Source organism: Alosa alosa, chromosome 15 (assembly GCF_017589495.1).
Source record: "Alosa alosa isolate M-15738 ecotype Scorff River chromosome 15, AALO_Geno_1.1, whole genome shotgun sequence".
NCBI lineage: Eukaryota > Metazoa > Chordata > Actinopteri > Clupeiformes > Clupeidae > Alosa > Alosa alosa.
The window spans coordinates 8,591,851-8,617,925 of NC_063203.1; the positions used below are offsets into that span (position 1 = coordinate 8,591,851).

Here is a 26,075-nt window from a genome sequence, read left to right on the forward strand (position 1 = left end):
AAAAAAACATGGACAGTCTTGCAGACGTTCTTGTAGTTACCAGCTGCAAAAGGCAGCCATGCTAACTGTGTAGTGATGTTACAGTGCACATGTTCCAGCCGTCGACGGACCACCGGGTTTGTGGACGTCGTCACCATCCCAGACTTGACTAGCTCTGTAAGCCACGAAGAAAACAAGACTGTCCATTTGTGACCAAAAAGACTGTGCCAACATGATGATGACTTTTTGTCATAGTATTTGTATTCCACACAAACGCGCAAAACTTTACCAGTCGCTTTTCTTAACAAAAGAAAAACAGAAATTTGTTTTCTTGCCCTCATTATTGAGATCCACAATCCCTTCACTGCCATTAATGCCCAGTCACTTATACAGCACTATGAGTTGATGATGATGCCTTTGCTGCATTTTTTTCCGTGACACTATTTGCACTTTGACTCTGCGGCCAGGCTCGCTCTGGTGAAGCCTGCTAGGAAGGGACGGCAGGTGGAGGTGCTTGTCCTGGCCGCACAGCTTCCTTTTACTCCAGGACGTCGGGGTGACCCCCTGAGAGCCCTGGCTAGGAGGCACGAGTGGAGCTGCACCAGGAGCTTTTCCCATGCGGTTGCCCAAAGGGGTTCAGTTTAGTGCAATGAGATGTCCCCAGTGCTTCTCATAGACACACACACACACACACACACACAACACAAATACACACACATAATCTCTGGTAGTCTATAGAACCTATACACGCAACCAGCGTGAAGTGAATGGCAGCTCCTGGCAAAAATTGTAAGCCACAATTAAAATGGAGGGAAATGAAATAGCACAGAATATGGATGATTTCATTCATCTTTCAGTTGTTTTATTTATATGTAATCTCCCAGTCAACAGTTTTAAAACAGCCCCATTTTCCAGTTATATGGATTTAATCAAAAGAGTAACATTTTGCAGCATCATACAGGATCCTCCGGCTTACGGCTAGGGAGTCAGAAGTTCGTTCTACAGTAAGATAATGACCCAGAACACCTCCAAGCCATGCCAGAACTACCTTAGAAAAGAACTAGATGGAGTGATCTGGTTTTGGATAGGTGTAAGCAACACATTTGTGAGTGTCGCAACAGTGCTGCTTCCTGACCGATTTTTAATTTCCATTATAGAAACAAAGCCACAAATGTGTTCAGCTGTTGTATCTGCAAAGTATGGCTACCATGATGCATCAAAATTGAGATTAAATTGTGTTAACAAAACAATATGCTTACCTTTTTATCTCTAAATATGTTTTGTTCCGTACTTTAATTTCAGAGTATAAGTACTGTATATATACTCTTTTGATCCCGTGAGGGAAATTTGGTCTCTGCATTTATCCCAATCTGTGAATTAGTGAAACACACACAGTGAGGTGAAGCACACACTAATCCCGGCGCAGTGAGCTGCCTGCATCAACAGCCGGCGCTCGGGGAGCAGTGAGGTTTGGTGCCTTGCTTAAGGGCACTTCAGCCGTGCCTACTGGTCGGGGTTTGAACCGGCAACCCTCCGGTTACAGGTCCAAAGCGCTAACCAATAGGCCATAGCTGCCCCGTAAGTAGGCTACATTGAGGCACTGAACTCTGTAATCTCAATAAAAACTGGAAGAAGGGAGGTGTTTTTGAATTTAAGACTGGTGGTGTACATATAATCACATGTCAGTCACAGTTCTTTATTTATTTCTGAGAAAGTAGGGAAACAAACATATCCACTATATTGGCTTGTCACATCTGGAAAGACCTACATCTGTGATCTAACTTGCCGAATAGTCTTCCCAGAATCCTGCAGCATGGCATTGTCACCCAGGTGATCCTTCAGGACTTCAAGTTGTGTAAAGGGTCCAATTCTGTATGATTGGCGGTTGATGGTTCTCACGTGTGTACTAAAGCACCCGTCCCCTTGCCCCATTTCCCCAGTACCATTTCTCGGTTCTTTAAGCTCCAAGTTCAGTTCCAGAGGGACACCAGTACCCACAAAGAGATTTTACTGACAAAAGCTCAAGTACCAAAGTCTGAACCGACATCACCCTTTCTTTAGCGCAGACGAGCAATCTCACCCATACCTTGAAGACTGTTGTTGACCCTCATGCTCTTAATTTCTACTGTGAAACACATTGATTTACACCCTTTAGTTACGCTCCACGTTTACCACAACACTGTAAATACTTGAGGAAAGCCCTGGATTTCTAAGAGGACAATGATGACAAAAATGTATTTTAAATTCTATTTTTTACGTTGGTTTTGGACAAAATGTGCTTCTAAGAACCCTGTAAAACTGGAGACTTGTACAATTTGAATGTTGGGAAAGCTTTTACATGTTGACTGTTATGTGTTCCTTAATTAATGTTGTGCACTGGATTCTCTGCATTTGAAACCGTTTTATTTTGGACACCAACATTTGAATGATGAAGTATGTATTGTAAAGGATGTATCATTTATCTTGAATGTAATGTATTAAAAAGGTTGCTCCTTAACAAAAAAAAAATCTTTACATTCTTAACACCACTGTTGTGGTTAAAACAGTTCAGTCTCTTGAAGATCTTTCCTTCCTGCTGGAGGCTTCCTCCTTCTCTGAACGAAAGTTATGTCCCATTTACATGACACATGGTGACAAAAGTAGAAGAGTGTAGACAGGTCCTTTTCATTTCAAACTCCAGACAAGCTCCGTCTCAGACAGACAGATTTGTCTCTTGACTCCAGTCTTGGTTCAGTGGCTAAAAGGCATCTTGGACCCCAGTAGCGCTCACCTCTCATTCATCCTCTCCACAAATGAGACATCCGAGATCATCCACAATCAGCTTAACATCTCAACCCAGAGGTGTCCGATTTTGGGGGGTAAAGTCACTTATAATACGGAGCATGGCATGGACTTTTTTTTAAAAAATCTTCCCCCCCCTTACATGTTTAGCATGGTATCTGAAGTTCAAAATGATTATTTTTTTCCATGCAGAGACCTACCACAATCATTTTTGTCACTTAGCCATTAGCGTAGCTTGATGTATGGAGTAGATGAGGAGGGCAATCTGCCTTCAACACTGACAATTCATTTATTACGGCTCCCCATACACAAAAAGACCACTCCATGGTAAGTACAGGTTTACAAAATGCTGTTCGGCTTCACATGATCAATACCTCGAATTGGTGATGCTTGTACGCAAGTACCCAAGGAATTGCACAATACAAAGGCATGGGAGGGAAAAAAATCAAACATTAAAATAGATATTGCATCTTTTAAAAGCTAACTTTTGAACTCTTTCATAAATACTTCCTTTTGCAATTGAAGTTCCCTGTTTCTTCTTATAACAGAATCACAGATTTATGTAGCAAAGGAGAAAAATTCCAATGAGAACTGTGTAATGAGAAAAATAAACAGCAATGACATTCTTAGGCCACATATGTTACAGTACAACATCAAAGGCCAAACAAGTTCTCCATAAAGTGGTGCAGGCTGGTCCATGGCCATCTGTGTGGGTGTGTGTGTTTGTGTCTACACGAGTGTCTGTTCATGAATATACTTTGACCTAAGATGCTCTAAAATGCACTGCATGATTATGTGTTTGTGTGTATGCGTGTGTGTGTGTGTGTGTGTGTGTGTGTGTGTGTATAGCCATTCATAATAGTCCCAGCATGGTGAAAGTGACAGATGCCCACATCCGTCTGGCTGCTGTAGGCCCAGCTGTGCCCTGCGGACAGACACAGAAGCACGCCACCATTCTGTTAAGCCCAGCTAATGGAGGACACAGATCATGTGAAGTTATAATCTCAACATGTAAGCAGAGTCCAGACACCCTGAAGCACTCCGGCCTCTCAGCTAGCCCAGTTACAGATTAACACTATGATATCTTAATTTTGATTAAAAGTCTACTAAAAGTCTACACTTTGTATTGTTAATTGTACACTGCATACAATGTCTATTCAGGTTATAGTTGAGTCTACTCCACCCTCACCTCAATGGGTGTGTTAGATACTCCTGGTCTCCATCCTTTCCTAACTGGGATTGGGTTTCTCTGGAGATTTCTGGAGCTGGAGACAGAAAGAGAGAAGAAATCCTGTCAGTGTTTTGGAATACGGAGAGAGAGGCGTTCAGATCGACTGAATCAATTAACGATGGATCAAAAGGACATTTCAGAGACAATGAGAATGATTATCAGAATGCCTTGCTACATTAGTTTACTGAGAGAAGCACTATTAGTGGAACAGCAACACAGAGATTTTCTTCAATCTCAAAACTTTATGCAAGTAAGGGACCAGTGAATCATCTGTCTAGCAGGAACATCTCCATGGTTCCTCCAGTGTCAATCAGACATGTCACTGCAAGGTCTCAAGCAACGCAGACATTCCCACTTTGAGGAACCATGTGTGCAGATCTCAGTCAAAATCCACAAATGCACTGGTTCCTCAACACACAGACGCTCCCACTTTGAGGAACCATGTGTGCAGATCTCAGTCAAAATCCACAAATGCACTGGTTCCTCAACACACAGACGCTCCCACTTTGAGGAACCATGTGTGCAGATCTCAGTTAAAATTCACAAATGCACTGGTTCCTCAACACACAGACGCTCCCACTTTGAGGAACCATATGTGCAATTCTGTTGAAATCCACAAGCACACTGCACTGGTTCCTCAACACAGCAGCGTCATCTAAACCTCAGAGATGCCACGGGTGAGTCACTCTGGGTGTTGCCCTCTTAAATGCATCTATAAAGTTTTGGAGCAAAGAGCCTAGAGTTCAAGTTCTCTTCTAGAGTTAGAGGTGCACTACCTACAACAGCCTGCAGAGGGCAGCATAGCGCTGTCAGACAGAGGGAGAGGTGTGAGAGATCGACTCATGGTGGGGTGAAAAATGTCAGAAACAGACTCCAGAGAGCTAAACCGCTAATGTGAGCGGATGCATTCCAAAACATGGACATAAGGCAACAGATGAGATCAGAGAATTGGAGAAGATAACAAGACAAAAAGACATTAATCAGCAGTATTACTATCGACTCACAAAGGAAACCAAAGAGAGGAGGGAAAACAGACCTACAAGTGATCATAATGAGAGTGAACAGACAAAAAAAAAATAAAAATAAATTGAGATTTGTTTTGGGGGAAAAAATGTAAAGAACAACAGGCAGAATAGCTACCATACCTGTGACTGTTCTTTTAGAAAATCAGGTAGCTGAAATTCACCCTTAAAGACCTGGAAAAACAAAGGACTGGTTTTAGAAGCCAATACAAACACAAGGCCGTTCTGAGCATAACTTCATCCTGGCTAAGTAAGACTGCCATCAAAGGCCTGACATAAATTCTTCCCTCTTTCAAAAAAAAGTATGATTCATTGTTTCCCTGGAATGCATCTATGCTGCAGCTCTAAACCGATCCCATTAACTGAATGAAATGACAGTTGTTTGATCAATAAGCCGATCTGACCGTCTACTCGGCACAAAATGTGGCAGAAGGCAGGCAGCCTTACGTAGTGCGGCCGATTTGGAATTCATCGCACAGTGAATTCTTAAGGCCTCTTGTGAAATCTCTGTTACTGTAAGTCAGGCAGTTCAGAGTGCATTTTTGTCTGTGGGAGACGTGCTTTCTCTGACCCTCTCTCCCTCCCTCTTTCACTCTGTCACTCTCTCCCTCTCTGTTTCCCTCTCTCTCACTGGCTCCCCCATAGGCGGATATGGTGTCAGTTCCCATAATGTCCGTCCAAGTCTCTGTCTCACTCATACCCAACACTTTCTCATGGGCCTGGGCAGCCAAAGCTCAGGGATGAAAGCAATCGGGAGAGACAGAGACAGAGACAGAGAGAGAGACAGAGAGAGAGAGAGAGAGAGAGAGAGAGAGAGAGAGAGAGAGAGAGAGAGAGAGAGAGAGAGAGAGAGAGAAAAGAGAGAGAGAGAGAGAGAGAGTGGGATGGCTGTTCCGAGGTCAGTGTTGACATGTGCGCGGGCCAAGACGCCGGCTATGGTCAAGGTCTGCGGGGATCCGCGGGGGCCGAGGAGGAGGCCTGATGTCCAATTAGGATGAGTCAAACTGATCTCATTTCCTGGCCTTTCTCTCGATCTGTGTGGGACGGAAAACCAAGGGATTTCAGATGGTTGAGTGTCTGAAACAATATGTGTATTTGTTTGCACAGAACACTGTGTGTGTGTGTCTGTGTGTGTATTTGTCTGTCTGTCTTCTGTCTGGAGCAATACGTGTATTTGTTTGCACACAACACTGTGTGTGTGTGTGTCTGTGTGTGTGTGTATGTGTGTATGTGTGTGTATGTGTGTGTGTGTGTGTATGTGTGTGTGGTGTGTTTATTTTGGGGATCAAGTTGGAACACAGGCCATCAAGAGCAGACGCATCCCTCCAGGTGAATCCATCATTTTAAGACACTTGTGTCTAAGCTTGCCTGCTGGCTGTGATTAGATGGCTACAGACCCAGCCTCCCCGATCTCTCTCTCTCTCTCTCTCTCTCTCTCTCTCTCTCTCTCTCTCTCTCTCTCTCTCTCTCTCTCTCTCTCTCTCTCTCTCTCTCTCTCTCTCTCCCTCTCTCTCCCTCTCTCTCCCTCTCTCTTCCTCCTCCCTCCCTGCCTTCCCTCCTGCACACAGACACAAACAGCGCCAGGCCGAGCCACACCAGGGAGCTGCACACAGCCTGACTCTTAAAGGGAACAAGCGCCGCCATGAATACTTTCCGGATAAAACCGCCTCTCTTTGTGAGCCCTGAAGGGCCAATCAGAGCAGGAGGAGAGGGAGAGTAGGAGGCGGAGGAGGCGGAGGAGGCGGAGTCAAGTGGAGACCCGACCTCATGTACCAGTAGACGTAGAAGTCATATGTAGTGCTATACAAATACACAAGTATAGTGGTATTACAGGATTACATTACCAAAACTGTACTAGCATAACTGTACTATACTAGCATACTTCAAGAGACTATTATGCAAGTGCTATAATTCTGCTGTAGCATGTTTTAGGGGAGTGTACATTAGGACTCAATGAGTGTGTGTGTGTGTAGCAGCCAGCAGAGTGTGAGCAGAGAAAGAGATAGAGTTTCACTTTTAATAGGAGACGGCAGTGACATGTAGAGACAGACTGACGGACTACGTACTGTAGGGGCTGGGTGGGGTGGTGCTGGCGTGGAGGCCTGGAGGGTGGAGGAGTGGTTATGTGGGGTATGGCAGGGGGTGGTGGCTGGCGGACAGACTTGCTCGTTGGCTGGCTTCCTCGCAGCCATTGCCGGTGAGGGGGATTTACACACACGTAAGGAGCTCCAACTCGAAGAGGCATGCACACATGCAAGAAACCGTTTCCCTCGGGCGCTGTTCCACAGTGAGATCACCAACAGCTTGACACTGTTAATAATCACCCCCAAAAAAAAAAACGTTCCATAGCTAAAACCATTTGCAACACACCAGACGTGAACAACAAAGAAAACCCGCAACAGTTAATGCAGGGGGGAGGAGATGGGGTTCACACGATCAAAGCAGTAAATCCTACGATTGGGGCGGTCGCACACAGACACACACATATACACACATATACACACACACACACACATAGTTTCCAAACAGACATCCTGCACACTAAAACCATGATGGAAAACAAAAATGGCGCGAACATAGCCAAGCCAACCATTTTGGGTCTTGAGAGTGCCGACCCCTGCTCCTGTCCCCCTCATCACGCCAGTAGACCTGGGAGACCAAGTCCAGAATAAGAGGGCTGCCAGCACTCTGGCTGACCCCAGCTGAACTCCGCCTGCTCTAAGCCATTTGGACAACAGTCATTACTAAGACATTCCACTGACGAGTAGAACAACCCAACACCCCTCACAAGGGAAGAAAAAGTGTGTGTCTCTGTGTGTGTGTGTGTCTGTATGTGTGTCTGTGTGTGTGTGTGTGTGTGAGAGAGAGTGTGTGTGTGTGTGCATGTGTGAGAGAGGGAGAGAGAGAGAGAGAGAGAGAGAGAGAGAGAGAGAGAGAGTGTGTGTGTGTGTGTATTGGGTAGGAGTTGGATCAAATGGGGGGTCTCAATGAGCACAGGAAGTGTGTTTTTTCTTCTGTGCCAGTGGGAGGTTGGTGTAAGGGCACAGTGGGCCAGTCCATCACTGGGCTGATGCCCTCTGGCAGCTCACATCCGGGAAGCCTGGCCAACTCTGCCAAGGCAAACCCTGACTGATGACACTTTGCATAGTTGCCGAGCAAAGCTGGATCTGACACACACATGCACTGACGCACACAGACACACACACACACACAGACACACACACACACAAATAAACAAACAGACAAGCCCTACCGCAAGACAGACACACAAGCACAAATGTGCAAACACACATCAACATGCCACTGCACGCATAATCAAGCACAGACAGATACATACACACTACATAAACACAGTATGAACACACACTCATATTACCATATACATTCCATCTAACACACACATACACACACACACACACACACACACACACACACACACACACACACACACACACACACACACACACACACACACACACACACACACACACACACACACACCAAAGCTCTTGTGAAGCAGTGAGACAGCTCTACTCCTGAGCTCATATGGAAAAGCTGACTGCTTCCCGCAGGAGAGATCGTTTCAGCTTTCTCTCTCCCTCTCCCTCTCTTGCACTCTAAATCCCTTCCTCCCTCTCATGCAAACACAGTCTCTGCTTTGTTGTCTTTTATCCTGGATTCCTTCCCTCTTTTCTGAGCACGCCCTTTACCATACGGCCTTTTATACACACACACACATTCTATATCTGGCCTGAGGTTATTTACACAGATGACACGGAAGCCGCACACACACACAGCACTATCAGGAACAGGCCCCTCCGACTGTGCCCATTTAGTCCAAACCTGTCTCTCCTTAATGCTAACATGGATCTCAGCACAGCACGGGGGCCCTAAATCACACCAGAGCTGTTTACTTAATCTCAGTCATTAGGAGCTACCAGATACCTGTAATTACATGCACTTGTCTGACATAACAGTGTGTCCCTGTGAGAGGTTATCATCTGTAGACAGGATGCAATGTTTGATAATAAATCATGCTTAGAGAGTGAGAATTGTTATATGACGTTAATGAATTAGTATACATAATATCAGAATACTGTCAGTGAGTGTGTGATATTAAATCATGCTAAGGCAATTTGTTTTATGTGTGATATTAAAGCAACACCAAAGAACTTTCCCTCTGTCGCACGCACGCTATTTGTTTATCCAGCACCGGCTTTGCAAATAACGATGTCCACAGACAAGGTAGAATATTTTGTATGACTTATAAAAGTACGATGTATTGCGACATCAGATGCAAGTCAAATTTGTAGTTTCTTATGTCTCATTCCATCGAACTACTGATCCGCTAACCGATCTGGCAAACTTACATAGTGCGGTTAAAGCCGATAGAGGGCCGCGAAGCGAATGCAGAATTGCCGTTCACCCTGTAACGAGTTGATGAACCACTGAAACGATTTAGGAAACATTATTTTAAGGTACAAAAAACTCTTTGGTGTTGCTTTAAATCATGCTTAGCAATGTGAGGTTTGTTATGTGTGATATTAAATCATGCTTAGGCAATGTGAGGTGTGTTATGTGTGATATTAAATCATGCTTAGGCAATGTGAGGTGTGTTATGTGTGATATTAAATCATGCTTAGGCAATGTGAGGTGTGTTATGTGTGATATTAAATCATGCTTAGGCAATACAAGGTGTGTTATGTGTGATATTAAATCATGCTTAGGCAATGTGAGGTGTGTTATGTAGGCAATGTTAGGTGTGTTATGTGTGATATTGAATCATGCTTAGGCAATGCGAGGTGTGTTACTGCATGTGTGATATTGAATCATGCTTAGAGAGCGTGGGCGGACTGGCTAGCACAGTGAGTGGGAGGAGGTCAGGTCAGAGAGGGAGGCGCTGGCTGATAAATGAGGCCATGACTGCATCTGGGGGCAGGAAGCTGATCACCATCCCCCCTCCCCATCCACCCTTCCTCTGTCTCCAAGAGTACGACCCCTGAACCGTTAATCGTGCAGGCTGGGGGTCGAAGTTCAAACACAGGAGCTCGGAGCTGTAAGCCTAGAAGTAGCTTATATATTAACAAGGATCGATGAGCATGGGAAGTAGAAACATACAGTATATATGTGTGTTCATTACAGGGTGCCAAAGAGAAGATGACAAGGAAGGCATGAGGAGGAAAAGAAAACTAGTAATGAGAGAGATCAAAGACACGAAGGAGGATACAATATCTAAAAATATATGATGCCTTGGATGAAAGAAACTAAAAAAAGTTTTATTTGTTGTATTATTTGTAGTTGTATTATTTTCTTTTCATCAGCTTTGCCCTGTAAATTGAGAATTGGATGATTTATAGCTTGGCCAACTATAATCAGCACCACAGACAGGCTCCTGCCTGCAGAAGTGATAAAAGGCTGCTGTTTTGTGCTCCTTTTTAAAAATACCTTCAAGGAGGAAAAGTCTCATCTGGCAGACTCTTGCCAGCTACAAATCACAGCGCAGCCAGTTAATGAGCGCGTTCAAAAAAAAAGCCTCCTGCCATGAACACCTAACCCGCGCGGTTTGACATCCAATTACACATTCCAACTTCCCAGCTCCATCACTGGGACCAAGGCGATATTGATCCCAATATCAATTTCTCAAGGGGAGAAGTGGAGCTGCAAAGCCACTTAATAGGCATCGATTGTGGGTTTGGAGCTAATCCAGAACTCATTCATTTACAGCATGCATATAACGCAAATAATAAAGAAGCTGACCATCACTGACCTAATGGGTTTGTGTAACAGTGAAAACACAAACACACACACACACAGTTTCCAAACACATTATGTGGGTTTTTAAAAACTGGATAAATCAACACTTCATCAAGCTGCTGTACTGCTCTTCCTTGTCATGTGGAGAGAGGTGTTTGATCGCAGGAAGTGGTGCCCTCCTGTGCATGTGTGAAACCCAAAGCTGACGGCGTGACTCATCTCTGTAAACAGGGCGCTTTCACACCTCTACTGTAGCAGGTACGCTAGACGAGCCATAAGAACGCAGCCGCTGTCACCTGACTCCCTCATGCCAGCTAGCCAAACAACCCACACAGCAGAGGAACCTATGGCTTATGAACCTCTGAATGAAGACATAACAGAAGATGGCATGTCTACCTTACGGCCTTAGATTATGTCAAGTAAGTCAAATAAATCACAAAAGATAGCTTGGTACAAATCAGATGAAACACTCACTACTCACAGCAATTAATGATGTTTTCTAAACAAAGTTCGGGAGGAGCCCCTAGGGATGATTGACAGCAATTAACTCACCTGTCTTCCGCTGCCAGGGTATTTAAGCCGGCCTCCTTATCCATAATACCACCACAAGCGCCAGAAAAATTATTGGAGTCGCAAAGCCTCGGTAGGCAGACGTAATGGAGCTGGGTCTTTTCACTACTAACCATCCAAAAGCTACATCCAGTCCATGGGCTACAGCCACCTGGTTCACCAGCGTTTTCAGGTCACTGCACAGAGCAAGGGTAAGCTACAACTATCGATTATGCTATAGCCTACTCACCCCAGCCTACTTCAAGGCTCTAACATCAGGCTGCTCCAAGCTCGCGTTTTCACGTCGCAAGATTATCCAGGTAACTCAAAATTATCCCTCCTCCTCTCCTTACTCCTCCATTTCACTGTTACGCATCCTCCTTACATTGGGGGGTGCAAGCGGCCATCGCTCTATCGCGATCTCCGCTTCAGGCATTCCATGACCACGGCCAGCTACCACGCCAAACACACGCTTAGCTTATTCACTCAGTATAGCAATCATGCCGACGGGCGAACTAGTGAACACTACTTGGTAATTGAATGCATCACCTAATCCATACAATCAGTGCCTGATTAAGTGGCCACTCTCAGAATCAAGTTAATGGTTAGGCTTAGAAACCTAGCCCATGTTCATCCATTATGCTTCATCTCTATACACCGTACCACTGCAATCCTTCAGTGGAGTTGATTTAACCTTTAAATCCTGGTCTTAATCTATAGAAAGCATAAAAGCCATTAGACAAGGGTTTGGCACAGAAGGGTCAAATATCAGCTCTGATCTGATCCCAGCCTCTTATCCATCCCTCTGTCTGTGTTAAACAAAGCGACAGCGTTTAGATCAGACTGCTAAGCCATTTGTGTAGGGAAACGTTGACGCTTAACCTTCCTTTTCCTACACTGTGCTCAGCACCTTCACGTTACTCTCTGAGTGCAATCATTCACTCAAGTGGTCCATCAGGTGAAATACTATCTGGTCTAGTCCTAAGGGGAAATACAGGCACAGCTTAGAGAAGCTGATAAGCCATTTGTTTAAGAAAATGGCCAACGCAGCAGGGGCATCTAGGTTGGGGGTATTTCACAAGGTGAGATTCCTTCACCAGACAACGGAGATAGACAGTCAACTATGGTGTTCAACAAGGAAGACATCCAAACAAGGACAGGAACTAAAGTTTAAAAAGTGGAATTTCAGGGGTGTTTTTTGTCTCTTTGAGGAACATCACCCCAGGCAAGTGGTGTGATGACCGAAGCAGTGCCTCCCTTAAACTTCCAGAGGGAGCACAAACCATCAGCTCCGAAGCTCAGCTGGCTCTGGACCCTATCTACGAGTTCATTCCTTGGATCTAAACACGCTGACAGAGGACACGGCATCTTTGTATAAAAAAATGAGAAAACAACGAATAAATATTTGTGGGGTTCGCCTGAGAAGCGGAAAGCAAATTTGGTCCACATCTGGTTTCAGGACGGTGCAAAGCGTGTCAGGACAGCCTTGCAGAGAAAGCAATGGTGGAGAAAAACACTGATGCCGCCGACACACTCTGCTGCGGGTTCTGCTAGCTTTGCTTTGTTTTGTTTTGGCCATATGGCCTTCACCTACTTTGAAGTCACACTGTGATCTAAGCTGCAAACTACAAACAGCCCAGCTAGGCCCATGTCCACATCTATCTGCGACTTCATTTCAAAGTCTACTTGAAAGTCTGAAAGTCATGATTAAATGTGCCAAACACACTCACACACACGCACACGGGAGCCATTCAGACGTCATGCGTGTCGTCGTCTCTTTGAATCTTCTTTTCTTGTGAGAGAGTGGCTCCGACTCTCCTTCTGCTTTTCTCAGCACTGCGAGGGGAAAACAGCTCTGAGAAGAACAAGGGGGTGAGTGAGTGAGTGGGGGGTGGGGAAGGGGAAGGGGGGTTTGTAAGACATAGCAGCTGGGAAAGCCATTAGGAATTGTCTGCACTCAGCTGGCCAGCTCTGCTCGGAGCCTGCGTGGACATGCTCGGGGAACACAGCCACCACTGTGCCGGAGCAGCGGCAACGCCAGTGCCGGTTTTCCTAATACCGGGCAAGGCTCGCCGTCATATGTCCTGTTACCAGGGCAACCTGTTTCAGACTGCAGTCAATCAGCAATATGACTATCGAGGCCGCCGTCACGTCCACATCCAGGATTCTAGACAGGTCGATGGGCAGATCCTAAATCTGGCTCAAAACTTAACTGACAGTAAACCTCAACTGTGTAGATAGCTGATAATGAGTGGTTAAATGAAGGTCTACAATTGAAAGGGGAAATACATTCTTCACCAGCCCCGTGTAAACGGGCCACATTTGCGTGACCCATGGAAAGTTGGGGAAGGATGTGCAAAGAGCAGATTACGAGCACTCAGTGTTGAGTGCTACTGATCGGCCCCTCTCATCCCTGTGCTTAAGTCTACTGCCACAGCTGGACCGTGCATAAACTGCCAACCTACAGCTACACACACAGAGAGAGATAGAGAGATAGAGAGAGAGAGAGAGAGAGAAAGAAAGAAAGAAAGAGAGAGAGAGAGAAAGAAAGAGAGAGAGAGAAAGAAAGAAAGAGAGAGAGAGAGAGAGAGAGAGAGAGAGAGAGAAAGAGAGAGAGAGAAAGGGAGAGAGAAAGAGTGTTGACGCCAGTACAGGGTGCACACCTTGTTAACAGTCCTGTGGGGTTTATTGGTCTTATTGTGCATGTATGAGCAGGGATACGGAGGGGAAGTTGGGTGAATACGCAGCAGCACAACTGGGCCTGATCCAGGGGAAGCGCAGTAATACGCTGCAGATGTGCAGCACTGGGCTCCCCCACTCCCGGTGTCAGAGAGGACATGCAGGATCTCACTGCAGTGTGTGTGTGTGTGTGTGTGTGTGTGTGTGTGTGTGTGTGTGTGTGTGTATGGGGGGCAAGCAGAAACAATATCCAACCAACAAAAGAAACTGAAGCAAATTGGGAGGTTGGGATACACTGCAACACTGTAAATGTGTTTTCGCACGCACATAAACATGCCTCCCTCCATTTCACAATGTCTCCCACGCATGCAGTGAGAGAGGCAGAGACACACATTGTGTTTGCCCATCCACTTCTCTTTCTCTGGAGGCCTTTATTCCTCACAGTGTCCTGGAATAGCCCCCCCCACCTCCTCTCTCTCCTCTGACCACTGTTTGCATGATATAAATAGACATAAGTCCCAATGTTTGTGACTTGGTCCAGTGTCAAAGAAAAAACTCCAAAACAAAGTAACAATAAATAAAGTGAGCAGCAGCAGGGACTGCCAAGGCTAAAGTAACTTGGCAGGCTCAACTGCTCATGACTTCCCTTGACTAGTAATCAGTGTAAAGCATCAGGATCAGGAGAGTCTCCTGAGAATAAACATCTGGAGGAGTCGTTGAGCCTCATCTCGCCCGACTTCTCTGCCCACTCCAGCTGCTCTGCTCAAGTCTGTGAAGCCCCGTGGTGGAGGATGGGCCAATATCGTTTTAAATCATCCTCAAATGTTCTGGGCTTTGTTGTTGTTCCACCGTTAAGCTGGCGAGAATCGGCGCCGGAAAATAAAATCTACTAAAAACAACATGCATACAGTACTCACGGATGTCTGTAGAACGCCAGATTCCTCCAGAGATATTTCACACCACCAAAGGGTGTGAGAGAGAGAGAGAGAGAGAGAAAGAAAGAGAGAGAGAGAGAGAGAGACAGACAACCAGTCAGACAGACAGAAGGAGAGGGACCGAGAGAGACGGAGAGAGAGAGAGAGAAAGAGAGAAAGGAGGAGGGATGGATTCTGTCTGTGAAGGCCATCAGGACACGGGTGACAGAGATGACAAGAAGGGGTGTGTGAGACCAATGACAGCGCCAGGGGACATACCGCACTGGCAGAGTGGTATGAGCGTTGCAGTGACGACAGAGTCTGATGAAGGCAATAAATATAAGAGCAATACCACTAAAGCCTCAAGCCACTGAAAACACTCAAACTCAAGACACATAGCAAAACTGAAGGGGAGAGAAAAGCTCACTCCCATCGTATGAATTGTGGTCAGACATCGCCGAAGCCCACTATCTCATGCAGTCTAGGAATGCCTCCCACCACACACATTACACCCCTCCCCCCACCACCCCTCCTTCCAGAAGATCCCGTTGTGCAGTTTCGCCCCCCAGCCCCCAGCCCAATTCCTCCTCTTCCCAATCCGTCTTTCCCCGACACATGGAAAAAGTGTTGCAATGTCAGGGATGAATACCGGGCTTCCCGTGGAGACCTAGACGGAGAAAGTAGCCTGGACAGGACCGCCCCACACCGCAGTGCTATGAGAGGCTGAATTCCACTGAACAGAACTCCCCAGCCTTGGAGTGGGGGGTGGAATGAGGAGAGCGGCAGTATGGTTCTCATTAGAACGCAGCTCACAGCATGGTTCCCGGCAGGAACCACCCAACTTTTGCTGAGCCTCGTCTGGCTCAACAAAACTTAAGAGATGGAGATACAGAGAAATACAGGGAGCCAAAAGCTAGAACAACTCAATGTGTTGTGTTCCCAGCTATTACACAATGGTTCTGTGTACAGTGTATGAGTTCATCGTTAGCTCTTACACAGAGAGAAAAACCCACAGGGTGTGATGGAACTGCAGTTAGTCTGCAGTAATAAGTCCTGCATGGCTTTCATGCTGCTATGGAATCACACTGTGCTTGGTTGGGATGACACAGAAACAGTACAACACCCTCAGCCAAACATTTCCCAGAATGTGACAATGTCAGCCTTGGAATCTCCTATTGAAGCCAGTATGATGGGCTCAGTCTGGAAATAGCATACCCTAGTTTTACCTTGACTTACAACCTCAGGAAGTGTTTGTTACTCAGAACTAAAGGAGCTGAAAGTTAATAACCTCCTCTGCAAGACCATAGAGCCAGCACAGTAGTAACAGGAAAAAGCAATCAATAATAGATTTTGATATATGAATGGGAGAGACTACTCTGCCTGCAATTACTCGCCAATCTAATCTCATTTTATAACAGTCTGGAGTATCTGTTTTATGTTGACAGAATAAAGTAGGTGAGTGTCCATTATGAAACATTACAAATTATTAATAATCAATAATCTAAGAGGAATGATGACATTTAAAGAGATTGAGTGGAGTGTTTCAATTTATAGCTGATGGCTCACGTCAATCTGAAGGTACTGGAATCGACTTCACGTCTCAAGTCATGTACTGCACTGTTTACACTGCACTGCACTGTTACCGTACCAGTCATTGCAATGTGCTACGGTCATCATATTCATCACCACGGAAAAAAAACAAAACATAAACAAACAGTCTCGTCCAAGTGTCTCAAGCTATCTGAAGGTATTAACATGGGGGAGAAAAAGGTCCTAATGGAGGTTGGGCTACTCCCATCAGCTCAAGGATATTAAGGCTAGTTCTTCTGGGACAGTGTTTAGAGCACTCAGCGCTAAAACACTACTCTGGACTCAGATTTCCAGCACTCACTTTGCTTTTAAAACCTGCACTCATAAGAGACTCAAAATTGAAACAGATGAAACAGACAAAAAATAATCTGTGAAATAAAAAGCTCCCTTGACAGGCAGCATAAAGCGATTTAGAGAGGCGAGCATGAAGGACCTTCAGAACACATACAAGCAAAAGGTGCTCAGGCAAACGAAATCACAAGGTGTTGGTTAATGGAGGTGAAAAAAAAAAGAGATATTAAGTTAGGGATGCCACTGTTTGGCACGTCTGTCATCACAACCTCAGAGTGAACCGCCAACCACGTGGGACAACTCAAAGCTTAAGTGGCTGCTCCAACACGTGGCTGCCGCAGAATGGAATTTATGCATTTTAGTGCCGGGATCAGGAGATAAAAATAAACACCAAATATGCTGCTGAAGGACACAAAATCCCCAGAGCTTCGTCTGCGCACTGGTCACCTGATACAGCCCACCAGAGACTACATATGCCTTATTACATTACATTTTTAAGCATATGCAATACCTCCTTGGTAATAGAGAAAGGCCCTGGTTACATCAAAAGGTCAAAAGAACATATGGATGATTCATTATGGTCGTTCCTGACTTACAGTCAAGTCCACTGTCTATATACTCTGCATGGTCAAGACTGTAACTTACTTTGGCCTTTTATATGTGGACCACACACAAAGGAATTTATTGCAGTAGCTTATGAGGAGGGCATCTACTCCACAAAGTCAGTGAGAATGTGACACAGAAATGTAAAATGGGTTTAGAAAAATAGGCCACTGCTGGGCAAAACATGATAAATACGTCTAGCTAAAGATCAGCAGCTTTGCACGAATGGGTGTCGAGGGACGTCGGCCTTCCTGACAAACGACTTTAATATGTGAGTGAGGAAATCCTTGTGCCCTGCGGCAGGACTTAGGCTGAGGCTCAGTCTGTGATGGCCAGTGACCACAACTCACCCTTCTAGTGTTGTCCAGAACCCGGGCGTCGGGCCGGCCGTAGTTGGGCGGGTTGGCGTGCGGGTCGTAGCCGAGCCGTGAGAGCATGGGGGCGATGACAGCCATGTCCCGCAGCACGTCCGCCGGGATCTTGCCCACCCACTTGGATAAGGCCTCCACGTTGACAGGCTTGATCACCTGGTCCGTCGACCGTTCTACCCTGCAAAAAACAGACAAACAAACAAACAAAATGTCACCATCAACAAAAACACGGCCCCTTAGGCAACAGAACCACACAGTGGAATGATTGGCGCCCCGTAGAGTTCCGTTGGCTTCTCTCACACTTAGATAAGGCCACACCGTTGACAAGCTTGATCACCTGGTCAATTGAGACAAGCAAACAAACACACAAATAAACAAACATCAACAAACATATGGGCATCCCAGAGACAGGACCACACAGAGGCCAGATTAGCAGCCTCTTCCCCTCACGCTTGGTGGCTAATTGCGGGTAATTGGATCGCACAATACAATTAAAGATGGCCCCTCATCCTCTTTCGCCTTAAAAGCGCCCCATAAAATGGGCAGAATGAATGGCCTTTCACTCTCTGAGCTCATCGCCCTTGTCATCGCGCATCAGATTTCATGGCTCACGCGGCAATCAGATTCGATTAAGATATTACGACACTTGTGAAAAGGCTATTTTCCATCGTGATGCACTAGCCCCCTCAGAAACCCTATTGCTCTATAAGCCGATTAGTTGGCGGTGACTATTCTTCCCCATACGGCCATAAGTGAAGACAGAACAGGACTTGCTGGCTGCGAGGCAACCCATGTAAATGGAAAAACCTGATAAAAAACGCCGTTCAGACATGTGGGGAGGGTGGGAGCCGGAGACATTTTCTGGACAAAATTCATATGCAGCTGTTGCCAGTGGGACGTCAGAGACATACTGTATCTTGCTCCGCATTATGACTAAATGCTCTGCATTATGAAACTGCAAGCTGAACTAGGGCTGGGGGATGGAACAGAAAGGCAGGCATACCGTACATTTGTCATAATGGCTTTCCCAAGTCGCATAAAGAAGATTTACTGACATGTGTACCGCCATTCAATATTAAAAAAAGACCCAACAAACCACAACACATCTCATTAAAGTTCTCCTGTAAAGAAACTAAAGCAGCTCCAGGAAAAAAATGTTAAGTGTGTGCCCATTCATATCAATGCTGAAGCTTTTTTTTTTTTTTCATTTTTGTCTGAAACATTAGGAAGAGCCGCCACTGCAAGCTTAGTGATTAAGTGCTTTCACAATATTGCAACATTCCCTTTTTTAACAATGGTCAGCCAGCTAAATTCTGTTGCATCTCACTTGGCAACAACTTGTGAAAAAGGTCAACTGTTGTAGGATTTAGCAATTCTAAAATTACACTGGGATTAACAAAAAGGTTTGGTCTAGCCATGGTTCTGAGATGTGTACACAAAAAGAAGTGAGGAAAATGAAAAAAGAGAGAATAAATAAAACTAGATGAAGTAATTCCAGGGAATTACGAGTGCATGAAAATGATGCTAGGATAGACATGGTGGTTATAGCTTAATAAAAGTTGATAGTTTAAAAGTAGACAGTTTAAAAGTTGAATGTAGATAGTTTTAAAGTTGTTGATAGACAAATAGTTTAATAGACAGATAGTTTAATGGATGTTGATACACATAGTTGAATGTTGAAAGTTTAAAAGTTGAATGTAGATAGTTTAAAAGTTGTTGATAGACTGATAGTTTAATGCGTGTTGATAGGCAAATAGTTTAATGGTTGTTGATTGGCAGATAGTTTAATGAATGTTGATAGACAGATAGTTTCATGGCTCTGTATAGGTAAATAGTTGAGGATAACTAAGAGTTGGAATGACTAATGTTTGCTAGCAGTTATGCTAAATATGCTAACAATGCTAATCATGCTAACCATGTTACTTAACTAACTTAACTAATGTTTTCTAGTGGTTATGCTAACAATGATAACTATGCTAACCATGTTACTTAGCTAACGTTTTCTAGAATTTTTGCTAAAAATGCTAACAATGCTAACTAGCTAGTGAGGACTTTTATTTTGAAACAGTTTTAAGCAGAGGATACAGTTGATGGGAGTCATAGTTGACTGACAGGGAGTTGAACAGTTAAAAAGTTGGATAGTTTAAATGGACTTTTATTTTGAAACAGTTGTGGGCAGAGGAAGCAGTTGAACAGGATCTGTAGTCTTAGGCCTACTAATAAATCAACAATAAAAAGTATGTATTTTTTGTATTATCATAGTTTACTTGTAGCTTGCACCCAAAGACTTTAGTCGAGGTGGAGTGCACCTTTTCTCCTTATGAAATAGTACACTGTGCCAACATCAGGCTGCGGGGTCATAGCAGGCTGCAGATCACTCAGCTGTGTCTACGGTAACAGTTGGCATCAACAGTTAGCTAGATGCCGAGGGAGGGCCTTGTGTGTGCTGTTGTTTAAATATGTCACAGACGCACAACACAAACACATAAATGAGTTATTGGAGTGAATTAAATATTTAGTGACTCCTTGGATGACTGTATGTATTTACAAGGAAAGCATTTGCCTAGTGAGGCAGCTGAAATGTGGTATACATGTATACTTGAGGGGTTTTCAAAATCACTAAGACAAGAGTGACAAAACCAGTCACGTCTTTGTTAAAGCTTCGGGGCGTGTTTTGTGAAATGGGTTACAAAATTTCTTCCAACAGTTTTACAAGCCATGACGAGAAATGGTCTTGTCTTTGGGAAATATTATACTAGGAAAGATCAACATTCCACCTGTCTGGAACCCTCACTTACATACCTAAGTACCTTCATGCTTTAATGCACACACACAGACTCACATACACGTGCACTGATTCTATAACACACGTTTCCACTAAGTCTGTTTTGGGGGAACATCAAATATGTCAGCCAGACTTGAGTTCTCTCACTAAGCCACATCCCACCAGCCCACCCCTTAGCTGCACACACACACGCACACGCACACACACACGCACACACCATACTGAACGCAGATAGGAGACAGCCCTACTTAAGCCAGTGGCCATCTGCAACAGAGGCAGAGGAGATGTGCTGCAGGCCTGCCTCATGGACATCACAGAGACGCCCTGCACATTTGTGGGGAGGAGAGGAGGGTAACAGCAGCAGCATACCAACACAGAGAGAGGAGGGGAGGGGAGTGAGAGGGAGAAAGTGAGTGGTGGAATAGTGGAGTGATGGAAAGAGGATATGCAATTGAAAGATGGAGAGATGGGAGTGATATGGAAAAAAGGAAAGGGAAAAAGGAGGGAAGGATATGAAGTGAGGCATTTTGATCACCAGACAGAAATAAAAAAAACACGCTGACTTGGAATCGGATCAACAGAACGACAAATTCTTTTCAGCCAGAGGGACCAGCTTCAAGGAGTACTACCCCCAACCCCCAACCCCCCAAGCCCTTCTCCTTTTAGCGGCTCACCACTTTCTGGGGCGAGGCCTGTGGCATGACTCATCTTGGCATGTTGCACTGCTGAGGCACTCACAAGAGTGGCCGATCCAAGTTTGTGCGTGCCTTCTGATGCCCTACCAAACACCACAGAGAGAATGACTGCTCTGTGTGTGTGTGCCGCACTGCCAAAGAGAGTGCAGTCTCCAGGTCAGCTGCCTGACGCAAACAGCAAAACTCAAAAAGGGACGCTGGCAAGTGCAGTTTCCATAACACTGTAGCAACATGCACAAAAACCGGCAAAGCGTGGAAACCGTGGAAACCAAACGAAGGCAAGCCTGTGCTATAATCTCATCAGGCTAAATTAAATCTTACTAACCAGAGAGGCATTCCCAGATTCATTTATTGGAACATATGCGACTGAGGCCATTTTCCCCCTCTTACCCACTCCTGAATGGCCTTTTCAGTCACAGGAATGTTCTCCAGCTTTTCTTGAGTCACCATCAGATTAGAACGTTCTAGGTTCCAAAGCAAATTAGGTTTTCAAAATGTATCAGGAGAAGCTCAATCAGGGGGGTTCACTACAAAGCAAGATTAGTGGAAGCGTGTTCAAATTTGGCAAACAGTGATAAACACTAGTGGCATATGTGTTTTCTTTGAACTTTTGAATTGTCAATGTTTTTGTGTAAACATTTAAAATTGTTTGCTTTAAACTGCAAACAATAATTACCATGAACAATAGACAATCACCATGAACATTCCCCTCTCTTTGCCTCATTTGAACTTCTGGCTTAAGGCTCAACTCCCTTCACTGTGTACCTGTCTGATGTGGTTGTGTGGGGCTGGATGCATGGAAAAGAAAAATGCATTTGGATTCTCCAAGACCAGATTAGACTACCAGCTCCCACCTGTTTACATTTGCATGTATTAATTTAGCAGACTCTTTCCAACCAAAAGGGACTTATATGTTAACTATATTACAAGGGACTACACTGTCCCCGGAGCAACTTTGGGGTTAAGTGCCTTGCTCAAGGGCACAGCGGTGGAAGCCGGGAATTGAACACACAACTTTTTAGACTACTGCATGCTAGCCCAGCTCCTTAACCACTATGCTACCACCGCCCATGTTTAACATGAGGCTCCATCACACAGGGTGTAGTAGTAGTGTACTCTACTGTCACTAGGGAACATGCTCACACACACACCCATTTAGAAGATGCATCCTCACGACCAGCCAGGTTATTCATCCCTAGGCACATTGAGGTCCATTTAGGAAAGAAATGTCCACTGCGTTTGCCCAGTCCAGTCCCTTGTCAGTTGTACTGATTGTAGATCCATTTAGAAACAGAGTGCATTCCTATCTAACCACCCTGACACAGCAAGAGCCGGAATGGTTAATGGTTGCATTCATCCATCCTTCTCTTTATGGCCAGCATGATGTTCTTGTTATTTTTCCCCCTTCTATTGTTTTTCTTTACAAATGAATGAATGTTCCCTTGAAGGCATTCTGTGTAAAAATCCAAATTCAAAACGAAACAGAAGCAAAACAAACAAAACAATGAAAGAAAAACAGGCCCAGAAAGGGATACCAAGCCGTTGCTGACAGGCTTGCTAAGAAATGACTCATTCTGAATCTCCTTGGAAAGCAGGCTTCTTTCCTATTCTCCTGTTGCCATGGCCAACAAATGCGGAGCCAGGCGGGCTTTGGTGCAGCACTGCTAACTGGCATGAATATTTTAAGACATTAACACTCCGCAGGGTGGCATCTGCTGAGGCAGAGTGAGAGAGAGAGACAGAGAGAGAGAGAGAGACAGAGAAGGACAGAGACAGAGAGAGAGGGGAGGGGGCTGGTAACTCTGCTGGATGGTTTTTGTGGAGGTGATGGAAGACAATGTCAATCTCACCCTTTCATTGACACCTCTCTCTCTCTCAACAACACACACATACACACACTGACACACACTGACACACACACACACAGGCTGATCCCGCATGATTTAGAGTAAATCTGCACAGTCATTTTTCCCGGTCTCATATCATGAACTGGCTGCGTGAATCATAGACAGCCTTCATCCGATCCTCCTACGTTCCATATGTGCTGTGATGCAGAATACACAAAGAAAAAAAAAATACACCACAACAAATAAAGCCCAACGTGAGCAAAACAACAACAAAAATGTACAAAAAAAGGATAAAAAAGGACATTTTCTTTTCTTAATGACAACAGGTATGGTTCTGTTTCTCCATAGATTCTCCATAGATAGGAGCAGTGGAAGGGCACATGGGCGATTTCTATTCCCCTGCCAACACCGCAGCTCTGGACTCACTCTGCCCTCTCTATCTCTTGCATCTCCCGCACTCTCCCAGGGCCTTCAATCACGCAAATTACACCAGGCTCCTCTCCTCGCCTCGCGTCTAACAGGAAATAAATAAAACGATAAATAAATAAATAAGTCAACAAAGAAATAAATAAATCAGTAAACAAGCAAATGTCATATGACGCTCTCTACTGGAAGAGGCACTTAATGGCTTCTGGCTGTTTGTCAATTATTCATGTGTGTGTGTGTGTGTGTGTGGGGGGTAGTGCTTTTTGCATGGTGCTGCTGTATCACTAAAGGGAGATAAGAGAGAGACCCTTTGCTGCCCAGGGGCCGCTCTAAGTAATGGCGTGGTTGCTGGTAGCAGTCATCTCTAAATCATGGGCATATAATTGATGTTAATGGGCAGGTCCTCGTTAGCTTGCCTATATGCTTGCCAAGCCAAGGTTCAGAGACAGGAGGTGGGGTGGGTGGGGGGGCTTTGGAGATAGGGACCTGGGGTTGCCAACTGGTAACGCTAAGTGGATGGCAAGTGTTGTGTAGAGCAAAATGTAATGGAGTACCAATCCTGTAGTCCCCTTGCGGAAAGAAGGGAAGGTTTGATGTTTGCATAAAAAAGTCGATCACAGGCCTACAGGTTTCCCCAGGGACACACACCCTTCCATTTCCCAAATATCATGTCATGACTTCTGTGAAATAGAGGATGGGCAAGTTGTAAAACTATTAAGTACAGGCATTTTTGCTGACTATGGACCGCATACTAGACCTGGTAGAAAGTTTGGATATAGATGTGTGGGACACCATTTTGGCTGGTGTGTGACGTAACTGCACATTTCTGGGTTCTCCTGGTAATTACCTTGTCAACTTTCAACCCAAGATGAGCGTTTTGATGTTTATGGTGAGCTCATTGTATGCCATTCTGTGTGACTAGCGGTTTCAAGTGGTCGGATAATGACAGTGTCATAGTATAACAAAGGAGAGCAAAACAAACGAAGCTCTTGCAATGCAATCAGAGCAGCACCACTGTACAAAACAAACCTCAAGTACAACACAGAGATGAAATGATGAATAGAAATCATAAAGTGGGTTCCAGTTCTAAGCGAGGATGACAAAAAATGGATTGTTTTCAATCACTGAGCCTAAACTGTATGACCATAACTGGTGCAGTGGGCAGAGCAGGTCACAGGGCATATTGTGCTGACTATTTAGCACTACCACACAAACAGGGTCTCCTGAGGTTTCGTGTGGCGGGCTGCCGTTTATGAATATTTGATTGGTGTCAGTGGGTACTAGATGTGCATGTGTCAAGCAGCTGGTCAATGTCTGGGGCTGATGTGTGTCTCTCTCTCTCCCTCTTTCTGCCTATTCATCTTTCTCTCTCTCTCTCTCTCTCTCTCTCTGTCTCTCTCTCTCTCGTCTGTCTCGACCCCCTTCAGCCCGCCGTCTCCATCTCTCTGGCTCTCTGTCGTCCTCTAACTGAGAAGGAGGGGGGGGGAAGGGTCTTTTGCCTTTTGCCTGTGGCTACAGATAGCGAAGCGAGCCGAGCCAGCACTCAGGCCCACCACTGTTAAGGGGGGCTGGCGAGCCCAGAAGTGCATATGATGAAGGGCTTTTAAAAGACCACTAGAGCTGCCCATCAGCCCTCCTCCGAGACCAGAGGCCCGCTCGGACTCATCTGATGGGAAGACCGGGTCCTTCCTCTGCTGCTGCCAGCCCAGTTGCTGCAGCTCTTGCGATAAACTCCTCAGAAGTTTCCTGATGCAAATTTAAAAAAGCACAATTCAAGTGGAAACTGCACCAGATGTGTTACCCTGGAACAGAGTTTCGAACAAACTCTTTAATCATCCCCACGCGAGGGGAAAGAAACGGAATCACGACATGAAGAATGAGCTCTGATTTAGGAGTTGATGATAACGGGACACGGATCTCGCTTGCTGAACGTTTGTCTCGCTGGCTTTGCAAAGAGGCCAATACGATCTATCTGTGCTGCTATAGAAACAGTCAATATCCACCAAACAGCGGACGCCAAGAAGACAGCTGCAGCAAACAAAGATAGGAAATGGCTACAGGGAGATGTGTGTGTATATGTGGGGTGGAGGTAGGAGGGGGGCGGGGTTGGATAGAATCAATTCACCACAGAAACAGCCTTCTGTTGCATCCAACACAGGCGAAACTATTTTTTTTAATAAATAATCAATTAATCCGTGTGGTAGGACGAGTCATTGGTACGCGGTGTCTCGTTGCAAACGCTGTCCCTCCAAGGACCCAGAGCTCCTGCCACTCTGATCATGGACAAGCCACCATTTAGTGTCCCGGGGTGGGTGGGGGGGAGGGAGAAAAAAAAAGAAATCAATGAACACCATTCACAGCAATCTGCCCAACCCTGGCTCAGTAGTACTCAGCCAACCCAGCCACGCACAGCCAGAGGGGAGAGGAGAGTTTCACTGGGCCGTAATGTCGCCCGCCAACATACAGCCAAAGGCTTCAGCCCTCCAAAAAAGTTCTCAACTCTTGGATGTTGAAACAGAGAAGAAAGGAGGAAGGAAAGGGAAGGAGGTGGTGGGACG

General features: G+C 45.3%; 1 protein-coding gene across 3 annotated transcripts in view; it reads right to left on the minus strand.

Annotated features, from left to right (window-relative positions):
• Window positions 1–2,365: 2,365 nt before the first annotated feature.
• The window catches only part of tpst1 (tyrosylprotein sulfotransferase 1), a 34,514-nt gene continuing 10,804 nt past the window's right edge, over window positions 2,366–26,075 (minus strand). For 2 of the 3 annotated variants that reach the window (XM_048263935.1, XM_048263934.1), the window contains exons 3-6: window positions 17,744–17,942; window positions 5,137–5,187; window positions 3,950–4,025; window positions 2,366–3,685 (exon numbers count right to left, since the gene is read on the minus strand). In XM_048263935.1, coding sequence (XP_048119892.1) covers window positions 3,990–4,025; window positions 5,137–5,187; window positions 17,744–17,942 — 286 coding nt within the window. In that variant the 3' untranslated portion in view covers window positions 2,366–3,685; window positions 3,950–3,989. The remainder of the gene's footprint in view (window positions 3,686–3,949; window positions 4,026–5,136; window positions 5,188–17,743; window positions 17,943–26,075) is intronic. The other variant, XM_048263936.1, reaches the window with a different exon arrangement.